We start from the raw sequence: 16,113 nt of genomic DNA on the forward strand, positions 1-16,113 counted from the left end.
CGCGAAAGGTAAAAGCGTTGTGATGTTTCAAGGAGGAGGGAACAGAGCAGTAGCATTTTTATGGCTTTAGAAACCGTAAAACGCTACTTGCTTCTGAGAACCTGACCATCTCTCTTTCTCATCATCAGTGCACCATGCTAAAATGGCTGCAATTAAAAGTCCCATGCCGAAACGGCCACGTTGAAACATCCCATTCCAGTTTGGCCATCGGCATTGGACTTCTGGGCTTCCAGAGCTGGCTAATACACAGCTGACTGACTTTTATGTTGTCCCAGAGCCCCTGAGCCAACTTTTGCATTGGCACCCCTCCCCCTACCAATGATCCAGTGGCTTACGTACCACCTTCACATTAGCACGGTAGTTCAACATTGTTTCCATCACCTAAGAATGATTAGATCGCTAGCCAAACTCCTGGAACCTGCATCTTTAAATGTTCTAGTTCACTCCCTAGTAACTTCCTGTATCGATTACTGTAATGCACTGTTTAAGGGCATAACAAGGAAATCAGGCGACTACAAATCATACAGAACACTTCCGCAAAAATCATATTCAATGCCAAAAAATACGATCACGTATCACCTTTTCTTCAAAAAGCTCATTGTCAAGCATAGAATAAATTATAAAATTCTTTTAAAACCCGTTCAAGTAATGAACCTGAATTTATTAACAGTCTAATCATACCTTACTGTCCATCTAAAGCCCTTCGTTCTACGTCTCAAAATCTCTTAACGATCCCTTCTTTAAACTACATCAATACTATTAGATCCGATAATTTCGCGGGAATGGAGCAGGAATGTAGAAAGATTGCTCCTGCCCCGATTCACTGCTGGACCGCAAGGGCTTACGGTAGGCCTAAATGAGGCCTGCATTGCAACAGGTGTGGGGGGGACAGAAGCTAACCCTATTCTCCTAGTTCTCCCTATTCTTCGAATTTTTGAGGAGGAAGGTCTACTGCTGGAACCTAACTTGTATTTTCCCGCAATATCTTGGCTCGCAAATAAGTTTAAATGACATATTGAAGTGATTAACTCTTAAGACAATATTTTAAAAGCTATTTTCCTTTTGAGGTCAGAAGATAAAAAATTGGACTGATGAGCAAAGTTTGGTGATGATGATCTATGAGGAGAATTCACCCCTGATGGTCCAACAGAAATTTCTTTAAAGTAATTTTGGGATATGTAAGTGTTTTTGTGTGGATTAGATGTGATATCTCCCTTGAAAAATTGTTTGCACAGGGTATTACTTCTTTTTGGGGGGCCCAGCAAGGCCAGTGGCGGCATGCCCAAAAAATATCCCTGCATCTGTCTGCCTTCAGTTAGTTGTTGTTGCCGACTGAGCAGAGCGGAAGCCTGACAACCATGTGAGGAAAGGATCACGATGGATGGTTCAAGTGTGTGTGGGACGGGTGTGGGGGGAATCAGACAGGGCAACGCTGGATAGTGGTGATGATGAGAGGAGAGGGAGCTGCTGAACGGAGAGGAAGACAGAAATGAGGTGATACGGGGTGATGGTGGTGTGTAGGGGGAGAGATAGGCTGATATTGGATGGCAGGGTGAGAGAGGCACAGAAGTGATGCTAGATGGGAAAGGGGGGAAGGGAGAGAGATGAGTTAAAGAAGAGAGAGCTATGCTGCATATATGAGAGACAAAGAAGCAATGCTAGATGGGGGGGGGGGAGAGAGAGAAAGGAGATGCTGTATGGCAAAGGGGAGAGTTAACCTTCTAAGCGGTCAGGATTACTATAGAAGTGTACCAGAAAATAAAGTAATCTTTTTCAGTGATTAATTGTGTAGCCCTTTTAGTTAGTATGATACCCAGTCGTGTGTTATAACAGGATCATTCGTGAGGTGTGAAAGGGAAAGAGGTCCTGATTGGGTCCATTTGTATAGAAACATAGGGCAGAACAGCAATGCCTCAGGGGACGGATAATGAGCTTGCCTGAGTGCACCCCAGTTTACAGCATGGCAGGAGGAGCAGGTTCATATTTAAATAATAATTGATAAAATCATTACAATATATATATTGTATAACTTTATAAGAAAAATAATTACAATTATATGATATATAAAACCATAAGAAAAATAAGACAAGAAATGTTATATATAAAATATATTATAAAAATATCAAGTCAGGGGTCACGTGACGCTATGAGCGAGTGAAGACGTCTCCTCGCTCGCTCCGAGGCCGCCCGATTTTTTGCGTTTCACTCGCGGGACGAAAGTGCTCCCTGACGCTTGTGCAGCTCCGGGATCAGTGTGTCGCTGCATGGACAAATACTTAACGCGCTCCCAGGACTCCATGACGACCAAAGCGGCCCGAAAGGAGCGCGAACGTGTGCGACCAGGGGAATCCAAGATGGCGTCGAGCCCTGCAGCATCGGTCTCCCACCTTACTGAGACCGCGCTGGGGGACATTAAGGAAGCAATCTCGCAGGTCCTGGGGCCCAAGATGGAACTTCTCTCCACTCAAATTTCAAATATTGAAACTTTACTATCAGCTGCAGCGGCTCGTACCACTGAATTGGAGCAGCGTGTCTCCACACTGGAAGATTCCTCGGTGACCAGAGGCACAGATATATCTACACTGCAGGCCCAAGTTTCTTTGCAAGCAGAAAAACTGGATGACCTGGAGAATCGCTCCCGTCGCTCTAACTTGAGGATTATGGGCATTCCTGAGACAATTGCGGACCGGCTTTTATTGGATACCCTGGAACGCTGGCTACAGGACGAACTACCCCTCCCACCCTCTTTGGGCCCCCTGAGATTGGAGCGGGCTCACCGTTTGGGATCCAGACCGGGTTTGGAGACTCGCCCGAGGGTGGTTATACTTAAGCTGCTAAACTTCCGTCACAAGGTAGAACTTCTACATCAATATAGAGTCAAACGGGATGCGCTTACCTATGATGGCACACCGGTCCGCATAAGCCAGGACTTTTCGGTGGCTTTACAGGAAAAGAGAAAGCCGTACTACCCACTCTGCACGAAACTTGTTGAGCTTAAACGGAGGTTCCAATTTAACTACCCAGCGCTGCTTCGAGTTCAACATAATGGAGTCTGGAAATCCTTTCAATCACCTGAGGCAGCAGCAGATTTCATAAAAATCCTGGAAAGCCAGTCGTCTGGAGAATCTTGACTGCACTATGAGCTTCTATTGCCCATTGTTCTTTATTGCACTAATTACTGTTTGCTTAGATTACTGGTTTGTTGGAGCACTATTCAGTCCTGATGGCTCTTTACAGTTATTCGGGCGGCCTCGGGCCAAGTGTCCTTTGTACCCTGTCTAGGTCCCTCTCGGTAGGGACTTCTGGGCTTGTTTGGGGGGGTTGGGGGGTGTTTAGTTTTTGGGTGGTAGCGGCGGCATGGTTTTGGGGTATTGTTTTGATGTTAAACTTTTGTTGGGAGTTTACCTTTGTGGGGAAGTATGAGTGGTTTGTGTGGAGTGTGTTCAAGGGATCTTGGGGTGAGGCTGGGGACCCTGGGACCCACTACCCTTGGGGGTTGACAGTTTCGCGATATTCTAGTAGGGTGTACCATGGGTGACCGGACGCTACGTATAATCTCATGGAATGTGTCCGGCATCACCTCCCCTGCTAAACGAACTAAGATACTATCCCAACTGAAACACCATCGAGCAGACATCGCGTGTCTCCAGGAGACTAGGCTCACTGATTTAGAACACCAGAAGCTCCAGAAAGGCTGGGTTGGTACTGTATACTACGCATCTGCCCCTGGGAGGAGGGCTGGGGTGGCCATACTTATCCGAAAGGGCCTAGCGTGCACTGTTCGAGTCCAACGACGTGACATCCAGGGTCGCTATCTTTTACTGAAGATTGAGGGGCCTGGGGGGACTTTTCGATTGTTGGTGGGTTATGGACCTAATGGATATCAACATTCATACTTTCAAAATTTGGTTAACATTTGCTTACAAGATTCGGATAGTCCTTTGATCCTGGTGGGTGACTTAAATCAAGTATTAGACCCAGCCATGGATCGATCCGGGACGTCGGGTATAGCACCGCCGAGACGTACTAAAGGGGTCCCTTACCTTTGTCGGGCTTTGGGGCTGGTTGATCCCTGGCGCTTACTTCACCCCACCGAGCGGGACTACACACACCAATCTCGGGCACATGGGTCATTCTCGCGGATTGATTACACCTTATTGTCAGAATCTCTATTCGCCAAGGTTACGGAGGCGACTATAGGCCCCTTGGAGGTGTCCGACCACACCATGATTTGGATTGACCTGGCGGTGGGTGGACCAGTGGGACCGGGGACGGGCTGGAGATTTCCCTCTTATTTACATCAAGATGCACATTTTCAAAAGTTCTTACTTGACAAGTGGGAATCTTATTGCTCCTTCAATAACCAACATATTGATCAACCGGTGTTGTTTTGGGATACAGCAAAAGCTGTACTCCGTGGAGACATTATCGCATACATTACTACTCGCACGCGACGCATAGCACATCGTATTGTAGCGCTTGAACGACAACTGGTGTTGTTAAAAAGAGAATTGTTGCATAGTCCCACTGCCACTAATCGCGAAGCGTATCATTCGGCGTTGGTGGCCTTAAATTCCCTTATACATGAACGTACGAAAAAGCTATTGTTTTATCGTAAATTTCGATTCCATAAATATGGTAATAAAGTGGGGAAGTTACTAGCATCCATTACTAAAAGTTGGAAGGGTTCTCGATATATCCCAATGATACATGATAAGACAGGGAATATACTAACTTCAGCAGAGGCTATCTCTGAGAGTTTTTATAAACATTTTGAGGCATTCTATGCGTCCCCGGGGGCGTATACGGGCCCCGATGTGAATGATTACCTGGAAGATGCGGGTATGCCTCGTTTGACGGCTGCTCAAATCTCACGCCTGGACCGCCCGTTGCAACTGCAGGAGGTGCTTCGGGCGATTCAGAACTTAAAATCTTGTACCGCCCCGGGGCCGGATGGTTACTCCCCTGAATTCTTTAAGATCTTATCACTTTCTATTGGGGGCTCCCTTCTTGCTTATTACACGACTATTCAGACACAACGCATGTTCCCTCGCTATGCCAATGAAGCCTTGATTACTTTTATCCCTAAACCGGCCAAACCACCGACTGACTTGGAATCTTACCGTCCGATATCGTTATTAAATGTAGATGTAAAAATCTTTGCCCGTATCCTGGCGGATCGGTTAGCCCCTCTGTTACCGTCTCTTATAGTTCCTGAACAAGTGGGATTTGTTCGAACTCGACATTCGGTGTTGAACGTACGAAGAGTACTCCTAGCGTTTTCCCGTGCTCAACAGTTGCGTTTACCTGGTCTTCTAGTCGGGCTTGACGCAGCGAAAGCCTTTGATAAGGTCAATTGGCATTACTTGTTTCGGCTTTTACAATATATGGGATTTCCTGTTAGTTATTTTGCTTCTATACAAGCACTCTACGCGGATCCTACTGCCTCTGTGTTAGTTAATGGCATGAGATCGCCCTCGTTTACTATTGGAAGAGGGACGCGCCAGGGATGTCCACTGTCCCCTCTCCTGTTTCTTCTCTACTTAGACCCGCTGTTACGTACACTGCAGAGGGACGATGAGATTATGGGATTACCTGAGGGTCAGTCTCAATTGCGGGTGTTGGCATTTGCTGATGACCTTTTGCTGGCTTTGGGCAACCCTCAACGTTCATTGTATCGGGCGCTGGAAATCTTAGATGAATTTAGTACATATTCGGGACTGGTTCTCAATAAACAAAAATCAATTGCTCTTCCCACTTCGCTAGAAGTGCGCCAGAACTGGAATGGTGGGTTTCCACTACAATGGGCATCCCCCCATCTGGTTTATTTAGGGGTGGTCATTCCTCAACAATTAGATAGGCTTTATACCGTTAATATACTGCCCTTAATTACCCGCACTGCTACAACATTAAAGAACTGGCGGACTTATCCTCTTTCTCTTTCTGGACGTATAGCTTTATACAATATGATGATTTTCCCACAATGGCTTTACTTATTACAAACACTCCCTATAATGTTAACGAAATGACACTTATCTCAACACAGATCTACCCTATCAGCTTACTTGTGGCAGGGAAAACGGGCTAGGATATCTTTGACCAAATTGATGCTTCCTATTGAGCAGGGGGGGCTGGGCTTATTGAGTATTTATAGGTTTAATCTTGCTTGTCAATTACGTCATATTCATGATTGGTTCTGCAATACTGATTGTTTTTCCATGCCTGAAATTGAATGTTTTTCTTTTCAGCCTTACCACTTTAGTTACCTTTTACATGTTCTCCATTTGCCTGATGTGCCTCAATTGCTTACACACCCTCTACTACCTGCTATGCGTGTAGCTTGGCGGATGTTATGTCGCTTATTAAAGATCCCATCACGAACAACGCCGTGCCTTCCCTTATGGGGTAATGGAGACTTTACACCTGGAATGGACTCTGCTTTGTTTCGTCGTTGGTCTAAGATGGGCTTACAGTATGTCTCTCAAGCAGTAACTCGTGAGGGTCATCCTATCTCCTTCGCAGAATTACAAGCGAAGTTTCATCTTCGTCCAACTGACTGGTTTGCATATAGCCAACTTCAACATTATTTACGAACTTTGGCCCCGAGCATACTGATGGAGAGAGTTCATGATCAGTTGCAGGAGGCTCTTGGCCTCACGGCTCAGGACATTATACCTTTGAAGTTTCATCATAAGTTCTTACAAGACTTATCTGGTACCCTGGATTATGCTACTCTGGCTCAGAAATGGACAATGGATCTCCGGATGCCCATCTCGGAGGAGATGCTTCGTAGGGGTATTCGCATGGGCAATACTGCAGTTCTGTCAACAGTGGAGAAGGAGAGGAATTATAAATTTCTTTTACGTGCGTTCTACGCTCCACGGAGAGCCTATTTAATGGGGATTGGTTCGGGACATGGTTGTGGAAAATGTTCTCAACCTTTGGCAACTATTGGACACATGTTCTGGTTATGCCCCTTGATATCTTCCTACTGGCTCCAGGTGGTATCTTCTGTGGCTCAACTCTGGCAGTGTTCCTGGCGACTACATCCGAACTTTCTCTTCACCTTGCAGATTAGGCTTCATCCTCCTAGACCTGGATGTTCGTCTTTCATCCGGAAGACAGTGTTGATGGGACGGAAGTGTATTCTGTTACAGTGGCTCTCAGCGCAGCCTCCCTCGCTTGCACAGTGGAGAACACAAATGTTACAACAAATGTTACTGGAACGGAGAGACATTGATAATATGTCCTCTAAAGCGGGGCGGCTATTCCGCCTCTGCTGGCTGCCTTTTAGTTTAACTTTTACCTCTTATGTTCAACAACAACTTTGGGAGGCTTAGAATTTCTTTTTCCCCTGCATACTTCTTTTCTATCTTGAGTTGATTGCCGCTGCTGCCACCTGGGTTGGGTGGGTAGGGGGGGTGGGTGGTTGGGTGGGTGGGGGATTGGTGTGGTGTTATGCTGAAAATCTAATTGTGTTGAAACCTGTATTGACATAAGTTTTTGCTATTCTTAATAAAAATGATTTAAACATAAAAATATCAAGTGTATTGTTAAGATAATTGTATGAAAATTTATGACACTTGTTGTTAAATGGAAAAAAAATTCAATAAAAAAAAAACTTAAACTAAGAAGTGCGAAGCTGTCCTTGCTGTTCACCAGGCCAGGTAGATGTCCAGATTTACCAGGACATGTCTCCTTTTTGGAGGACTGTCCAGGTGTCCAGAAGAACTTAGAAAACCCAGCACTTTGTCCAGGTTTTGGACAGCCCTGGCTCTACCAAAGCTTGGAGCCACGTCTGGAGGACCACCGAGTATGAGCAGATGTGACGTGATGACATGCTCGGAGGTCTTCCAGACGCTGTCGTGAACTCTGGGAAGAAGAGGAGATGAGGTTGTGTGGGGGTGGGGCCCAGCAATATACACTACCTATGCCTTCGGTGCCTCCCCAGTCTGCCGTCAGAGTCTTCGCCTTTCGGAATTGCAGATTACTTGAGGAGTTTCCTAGCTGAGCAAAGCCGCAGAGGAAAGCCACAATGTCATGGAGAGCTGCCAAGATCTGAAGGGTGTGGTACAGAGCCCTGAACATTGCCTGCAGCAGGAGACAAATAGTTAATAGGGCACACGAGATCATATGGTGAACTTTGACTGTTTAGATGCAAGGCTTAAATCTAATCTAATCAGAACATTTCAATTCCGCTTCAACCAAGACTGACTCAAGGCGGGGACTGTAATTCACTCTGTACAAAAGTGATCGCAATCATTTCTCCAGTTACACAATGACACAAGCTACTTGTCCGTTAAATAGAAGGAAAACAGAGAGCTTTTCATGGCCTTTCTAAAAGACTGATAGCACGTGATGTCCCTGATCTCTCAAGGTAGCTTATTCCAAAAATCAATTAAGACCGGTGGCTGGAAATGTCTTTTCATGGCAAATAGTTGCGAAGGGATGGTCAATCTAATTTCCCTTGTGGAGCTTGTTCAGAACCTAATGGCAGCGCCAGAGGAGCTAGCGCTGGTGTTAGGCTCCGCACATGTTCAGAGGGCATGAGTGCAGGGAGCACCAGGGGTGCTGAACATCTGTGCGAATAGCAGATAAATAGAGTCAAGGAAGTGGCTTAGTTATCCTCACTCAATGTTCACAATCAGCGCCCTCAAAGAAACTCCGCCCTCCAGCTTGTTGATGGCATTCGGATTGGCAGCTAAACTGAACGATTGGCTAGGTAACATTATCATGCGCTCCGCATCCTATTCAACTGATTTGTTACCTAAGAATTTTGTTCATTATCTCTCCTATTCTATATACTAGTATTCATTGCTTCTACATTGTAACTATGTCGCTGATTGTCCAGCTCTTCTTATTGTAAACCGCCTCGAACTACCATGGCTTTGGCGGTATGTAAGAAATAAAATTATTATCATTTTTCGGACCTTCAGCAAGCAGGAGGAGGGAGCTGGTGGCTGGGTTGCAAAGGCAGCTGAGGGAGATGCGGATTGGGGCCTGTGGCGCTGCTGGGTGGTTACCTCCGGCTCCTGCCTGAAAAGGATCAGACTAGAGATCCGAAGCGATTTGCTTTTCCTGCAACGGCCAGTCCCGTGTGCAGCTGGAAGCCATCCACCACCCGCACGCCTAACTTAATTGGCAAAATACCCTCAATAAGCTCAATTAATTGGGAAAAAAAAGGTTTTATTGTGCAATAGGCGCCTGTCCGATTCTATAAAAGATACGCGCTTATTGCCTAACGCCTAATGGGCACTTCTGTGGGCGGAGCATCATTTAGGTCACTGTTCTCCAACCCTGTCCTGGAGGACCACCAGCCAGTCTGGTTTTTGAGATACCCCTAATGAATATGCATGAGACTAAAACGGTTCGGGCTCTTCAGCTTGGAAAAGAGACGGCTGAGGGGAGATAGGATCGAAGTCTACAAAATCCTGAGTGGAGTAGAATGGGGACAGGTGGATCGATTTTTCACTCCCTCATAAATGACAAAGACTAGGGGACATTCGATGAAGTTACAGGGAAATACTTTTAAAACCAATAGGAGGAATTTTTTTTTCACTCAGAGAATAGTTAAGCTCTGGAACGCGTTGCCAGAGGTTGTGGTAAGAGCGGAACGCGTAGCTGGTTTTAAGAAAGGTTTGGACAAGTTTCTGGAGGAAAAGTTCATAGTCTGTTATTCAGAAAGACATGAGGGAAGCCACTGCTTGCCCTGGATCGGTAGCATGGAATGTTGCTACTCCTTGGGTTTTGGCCAGGTACTAGTGATCTGAATTGGCCACCGTGAGAACAGGCTACTGGGCTTGATGGATCATCGATCTGACCCAGTATGGCTATTCTTATTTTCGTATGTATATAATGGAGATAACAGGCATGAAAATCTACCCCATGCATATTCATTAGGGCTGTCCTGCAAACCTGACTGGCTGGTGGTCCTCTAGGACACTGATTTAGGTGCCGCTAAGCGCGATTCTCCAAATAGTTAGGTACTTGAAAAGGAGGCCTTTAAAACCCTGGCCTACATTTCAGGCGCCCAAGTGTGATCGACATGTGCCTGGCAACATTGTTCTAGGCACCGGCCTACTTAGACACCATTTATAGAATCTGCCCCTAGTAGCTGATCATCAGGAAATTATTTTTTTGCGTTGTTCCTGCGGTATTCTCCCGCATGGTGCAGGACAGCGCAGGAGTTCCAAATATCAGCCTGTAGGAGCCCAGTAAGTACTGACCTTTTCTGGCAGTGTCTTAAACATGATCAGCAGCTCTGAGGAGTGAGGCACGAACCACAGGTTGAGGAAGCATCGGCCATCTGCAGACAACACGCTGCGGGGGCGCTTCTGGAAAGTTCTATACTCCAGGGAAGGAAATGCAAGAAATAAATTGACATGAACTAGCAAAAGATGAGCGTATTTCGAATAAATAACTTCACCCTCCACTTGTTTGGCAAGGTCTAGTAAAAGGCTGTCAAAGTCCCTCCTCGAGGGCCGCAATCCAGTCGGGTTTTAGGATTTCCCCAATGAATATGCATGAGATCTATTTGCATGTACTGCTTTCATTGTATGCTAATAGATCTCATGCATATTCATTGGGGAAATCCTGAACACCCGACTGGATTGTGGCCCTCGAAAAGGACTTGCAGGTCAGAGGATTATTCATCCTCTCATGTGGATTTCCTGGCGGTATAAAATGCTTGGATCCATATTCAGCGGGAGTTATCCAGATAAGAGAAGCTCATATCCCGTTAACATCCACCTTCAGTAGCAACGAGGTGGGAAATTAATGTGGGCTACCATTAAGATGTGTTATTTTAATGTTAACATGGGTTATTAGTAACTAAGTTCAGAATTCTGCCGCACGACTTGTATTCCGCCAGAGTTACCATGCCAACATCATCACCCATTTTCCAATCCAGCCATGCAAATTTGCTATTTAATATTAAAACCCCATGCAAACGACCCGAGCAATTGATGCACTAAAAAAAAAGTGATCAAAATTTACAGGCATTATTTTTTAATGGGCATATGTTACGCATGTACAGTATCTGCCCCATTAAAAAGAATGAAAAAAGCACTCCCCCCCCCCCCCACTGATGATAGCCCTCACCAACGAACTAGCACTGGGAAATGACCCCCCCACACACACACAACAGCAAAAATCAGTAGGAGGGATGCCCTCGCCTTCCTGCCAACAGCAGCTCCCCCACGCCAGGTGCCCCCCCAAACCATCTCCTACCCCCACCTTGGGGGCATTCAATGGCAGGAGGGAGTGGCCTTCCTTCCTACTGATTTTCGCTGGTGTTTGGGAAGGGATCTGTCCCCGGTGCTGGTTCATTGGGGAGACATCGAGAAGGGTCGTCATTGGGGGAGGGGGGGGGCTTTTTCCGTGATTTTTTAGCATATGCCCATTTAAAAAAATGCCGGTAAGACAGGTGAACAACTCTTGATCACTTTTTTTGTGCATCGCCAAGCGATGTTAGTGCATCAATCACTCAGGTAGTTTGCATGGGGTTTTAATATTAAATAGCTCATTTGCATGGCTGGATCAGAAAACGGACGATTGAAGGGAAAAACATTGCCCCAGGTACATTAGATAGAATGTGAACCCACCAGGACAGATAGGGAAAAAGCTTGAGTACCTGAATAAATTCATAGAAACCGTTCTGAGCTCCCCTTGTGAAACCAGTTAGTGATACTGACCTGGGGTCTGCCTGTTGCCCTTCACTGGTGTCTCTGTCCCCTTTCCTCTCATTGGGTTGTCCTAGCATGAAGTATGTATCCCTGATGGTAGGAAAGTCTTCCAGCAGTGCTCTTAAACCGGTACAGCACGCAATGATCTGCCCTCGCAGAGAATACTGGGACATACGACTATTAACCCTAAAAGTGAGAATAACAGATATGAACAGGACCTGAACATGACCATGCACAGAAGGCGCATGGAAGGTGCAGATTGATGGGCTGGTTCTGCTGGAGATCATCAAGCAATGCCGGGGTGGGCTGCTGGGGGCTTGTGTTGGATTACAGCGCACAGAAGACGATGCTCAGGTTGGTTTGGTTTATTTAATTAATTATATCCCACCCTTACCCTTACAAACTAACATACAAAAATACATACAAAGATACATACCAGATCAACAACAAATACACCTGCACACAAAGCAAAAAATACAAACAATAAAATACACCAGCACCTTACTGTCATCATCTCTTCCTCATTGTACTTTGATGACGTACAAAGTACGATGGAGTGGATGAGTATCGTAATGGTTAGCACAGTGGGCTACTCTCACTGTAGCTCCTTGAAAAACCTGGATTGTGAGCCTCCTGTATGTATGGTAATATGTAAACCGCTTTGGTCATATCACAGAAAGGCAGTACTATAATCAAGAAACTAATAAATAAGTAGGTGGAAATGAAGAGCAGCTTAAGCCATGTGAATGTTGACCACCTACACATTGGCTGGTACCAGTCCACATACTACAGCTTGTCAGTTAAGCTACAAGAAAGGAGGTGTTAATGACTTTGTACAAGTCATTGATGAGGCCCCAATTGGAATACTGGGTTCAGTTTTGGAGGCTGTATCTTGCTAAGGACATCAAAAGAATTGAGGTGGTTCCAAAGAAGGGGACAAAAGACGCATGAGATGAAACTTCAAGAGCTCAATATTTAGACCCTAGACTGGGGGAGATGATGTAGATGTTTAAATACTTAAAAAGTATTATTATACAAGATAATCTTTTTCAGAGATGGGAAGTTGTAAAACTTGAAGTCATGAGTTGAGGTTGCAGGAGGGAGACTTAGGAGCAATGTCAGGAAATACTTTTTCATAGAAAGGGTTGCGGATGCCTGCAATGCCCTCTTGTGGAAGGTTGTGAAGACAAAAATGGTGATGGAAAAAGGTTGGAATCCAATGAAGGAAAACTTAAAATGACCTCATAACTGGGGTGAGCTTTGATGTTAGCTTCAGAGATTAGGACTCAAGACCAATGCTGGGCAGACCTCTACAGTCTGGGTCCTGTACAAAGCAAAAACAAAAAAAAGAGATCAGAATCGAGGCTGGGGTGGGCTTCAATGGCAGCTCCAGCAGTTGGGAAGTAGGACCGGTGCCCCAAAATTGGCAGAGACAGAAGAAATGGATCCTGGGCAGTGTACCAGATGCAACTCTGGCCACCTTAATGGGCAGACTGGACGGATCGAGACTAAATTTCCAATCCCATACAAACTGCACAGGGATGCCTATCACTAAAAGCATATATAGCAAGTCTGAATTTGAAGGAAATTTGCAAAGGGAAAAACGTTTCTCTCTGCAGTAGGATTACAGAAAGCAAACGTTGTGTTTTGAGCCCAGATTTGAAAAAGCGTCTTATAATGAAGAATTCTCAACTAATCAAACGCTTACTATGGCAGAGAAAAATGAACTTCTCAGCCTGACTAGGAGGATGAAATTGAAAATATGGCTTTAGGATGGTTTGAAGAAAGACTGGTCAAGTTGTTGCAGCTTCTGCTACCAGATTATTACTTTTTACTGTTGATAATATCACAAAGACCCCCCTTGAGTGGAGCACTTCTTCCCAATATAACGGGAAAAAAGGTTTGTGTAACACGGTCATGTGAATCCTCAGTGTGAGCTCATAGAAGCCCAAACCCATGAAGGAAGGCTCCAGGGCTTTATTAGGCCCTAATTTGTCAGCGAGCAAATATTACCCATTATTTGGCTGAACACCAGCATGTCGCAGTAATCTAAGTCTTAGAGCTCCTTATACTCAGCTGCGCTAGCTTTTTTAGCGCACGCTGAAGATTAGCACGTGCTAACCCTGCGCTTCGCGGAAAATACTAACGCCACCTCTATGGAGGCGTTAGCATGTAGCACGCGTGGCAATGTAGTGCACGCTAAAACCGCTAGAGGATGGGTGGTTAATGTCAGCATAGCTATCGCTAGCATTCAGCATTTTCAGTTGGCATTACTTATATCAGCAAAGGCCTATGGGAAATTATATCAATCTGACTTTGGCATGTGAATGCAGATGGACCCTGAGTGTAAGTAGACTGTTTCATATAACCCCAAAAGACTGTTTTAAGTAGCTCTGATTAAATCATGATTAGCTAAAAGGTGTTAATGTGTTAATGTCTGATTAAGAGGGTGCTTAGGACAATGGGTCCAGGTGCACAGATAACTAAAGTTAATCAGAAACTATTGTCAGAGGCATACTGGAAATTACATTTGACCATAGCCTATTCTTCGGCTGTCTAGCACAAGTTTACTAAGGAGAGGGAAATTTAACTTCTATTGAAGCTCAATAGTTTCTATATTCAGAATAAGATTCCAAGCTATAAAAGCCTCCTCTCTGCAACACACAAAATCTCTATCTCTTGGCTCTTGGCACTCTGGTCCTCTCTTGTTTCTCTTGAGCTCTCTCTTTCTCTGTCTATCCTTCTCTTTATCTATGGAACACGAAGCTTGGACCATCACCCCATCCCCCTTTTCTCTCTCTCTGCCTTTCCCTGGAACTTCAGGCTTCTATGTCTCTCTTTTCCTCTGAACTCTGTAAGGCAGGGAAACTGCTTTGCTCTCTACTTAATTGTAATGCTTCAGAATATTGCTTTTCTGTAAGCCTATTTCTATAATATATTCTTTATACAATCACCTCTGGCTGTGCCTTTTTGATTCTACTTCCTGGTGAATGTTCAGTGAGGGAACTGAACCTGGGACCTGGCGTTTGTAAGGGCGCCTCTCAAGTGACCCCACCAACCATATATTGTGGGGGCCACTAACAAACCTTACATTTAACACCTGCTTTTCTATTCAAGTTTAAGTTTCAAGTTTATTCAAAAATTTATAAACCGCCCAATCGGCCTTCTAGGCGGTGAACATATATGGGGTAACTATACGTCCTTTAAAACAATAGTCATAATTCAAAACATTTAGAAACATTACAAAAACAAACAGGAACAAAATGGGAAAAAGGATAGAACTACAATTTATCAAGAAAGAGAACATATAGGGAAAGGACAAAAGGGAGGGTAACAAAAAATAGATTAAAACTACGTAGCCCTAAAAAGGGCATTTAGGTCTCGAAAGCATCAAGAAATAGAAATATTTTTAGTTTTGTTTTAAAATGGTTAAGATTTGATTCTTCCCGTAAGTGGACCGGAGTATTATTCCAAAGAGATGTTGCGCTGACAGAAAAAATGGTAGACCTCATAGTATTGATAAACTTCAGAGATGGAACAGATAACAAGTTTTTAGACGAAGATCTTAAAGATTTAGAAGAAGGTTATTGATAAATTCTGGTTGACCATTTTGTCTAGTTTTAAAAGTCAGTAAAATAATTTTTTATGTAATTCTATGTTCCACCGGCAGCCAAATAAAGGAGGGGAGTAACATGATCAAATTTCTTTGCGTTGAATATGATCTTCACTGCAGTGTTCTGTATAATTTGGAGTCTTCGTATTTCTTTTTTAGTTATGCCCTTATAGAGCGCATTACAGTAATCAATACAGGAAATCACAAGGGAGTGGATCAAGATATTCAGAGAAGTAGGCTCTAACACTTTGGATATACCTTTCAAGGCAAATCGCGTTATCAGAACATAAGATAAGATCTTAAACAAAATGAGTCAATTCTATACAATCCAGTTTACCAGTCCTCTAAGCAACATCGGTGATAATCACAGTTATTTAATCCAACCTTATATATGCTTTCAATTGTTGTCTAAATGACTAATAAGATGTTATCATTCTAAGTTCCCTAGGCAGCGCCTTCCACAAAAGAGGACGGTGTGAAAAGTTCGGTAAAAAATCAAGTTAAACAAATGTTTTTAAAAATTTTTCCAATGGGATGGAAACACTGGAAACTCACAGGACTAACCCCCTCTTTTACTAAGGTGCGCTATGCTTTTTAGCGCATGATAAATATTATCGCCCACAAAATGCTAACGCGTGCGTGTTATCCTATGGACAAGTTAGCGGTTAGCGCACGCATTGATTTAGCACATACTAAATCTGAGCTAAAACGCTTAGCGCACCTTTGTAAAAGAAGAGGTATGTGTATAGCCCTTGTTGAGAAATAGACCTGTTTTTTAATAACATATTTGTTTGAGTGTGTGGCCCAGTGGTTAAG

The 16,113-nt window shown here is 44.4% G+C and overlaps 1 protein-coding gene across 2 annotated transcripts in view; it reads right to left on the bottom strand.

Annotated features, from left to right (window-relative positions):
• LOC117357639 overlaps positions 1 to 16,113 on the bottom strand; it is a 269,485-nt gene that overhangs the window by 109,089 nt on the left and 144,283 nt on the right. For both annotated transcript variants that reach the window (XM_033938503.1, XM_033938504.1), the window contains exons 27-29: positions 11,694 to 11,870; positions 10,227 to 10,344; positions 7,929 to 8,091 (exon numbers count right to left, since the gene is read on the bottom strand). In XM_033938503.1, coding sequence (XP_033794394.1) covers positions 7,929 to 8,091; positions 10,227 to 10,344; positions 11,694 to 11,870 — 458 coding nt within the window. The remainder of the gene's footprint in view (positions 1 to 7,928; positions 8,092 to 10,226; positions 10,345 to 11,693; positions 11,871 to 16,113) is intronic.

The sequence above is a fragment of the Geotrypetes seraphini genome, chromosome 3 (assembly GCF_902459505.1).
Source record: "Geotrypetes seraphini chromosome 3, aGeoSer1.1, whole genome shotgun sequence".
Taxonomy (NCBI): Eukaryota; Metazoa; Chordata; class Amphibia; order Gymnophiona; family Dermophiidae; genus Geotrypetes; species Geotrypetes seraphini.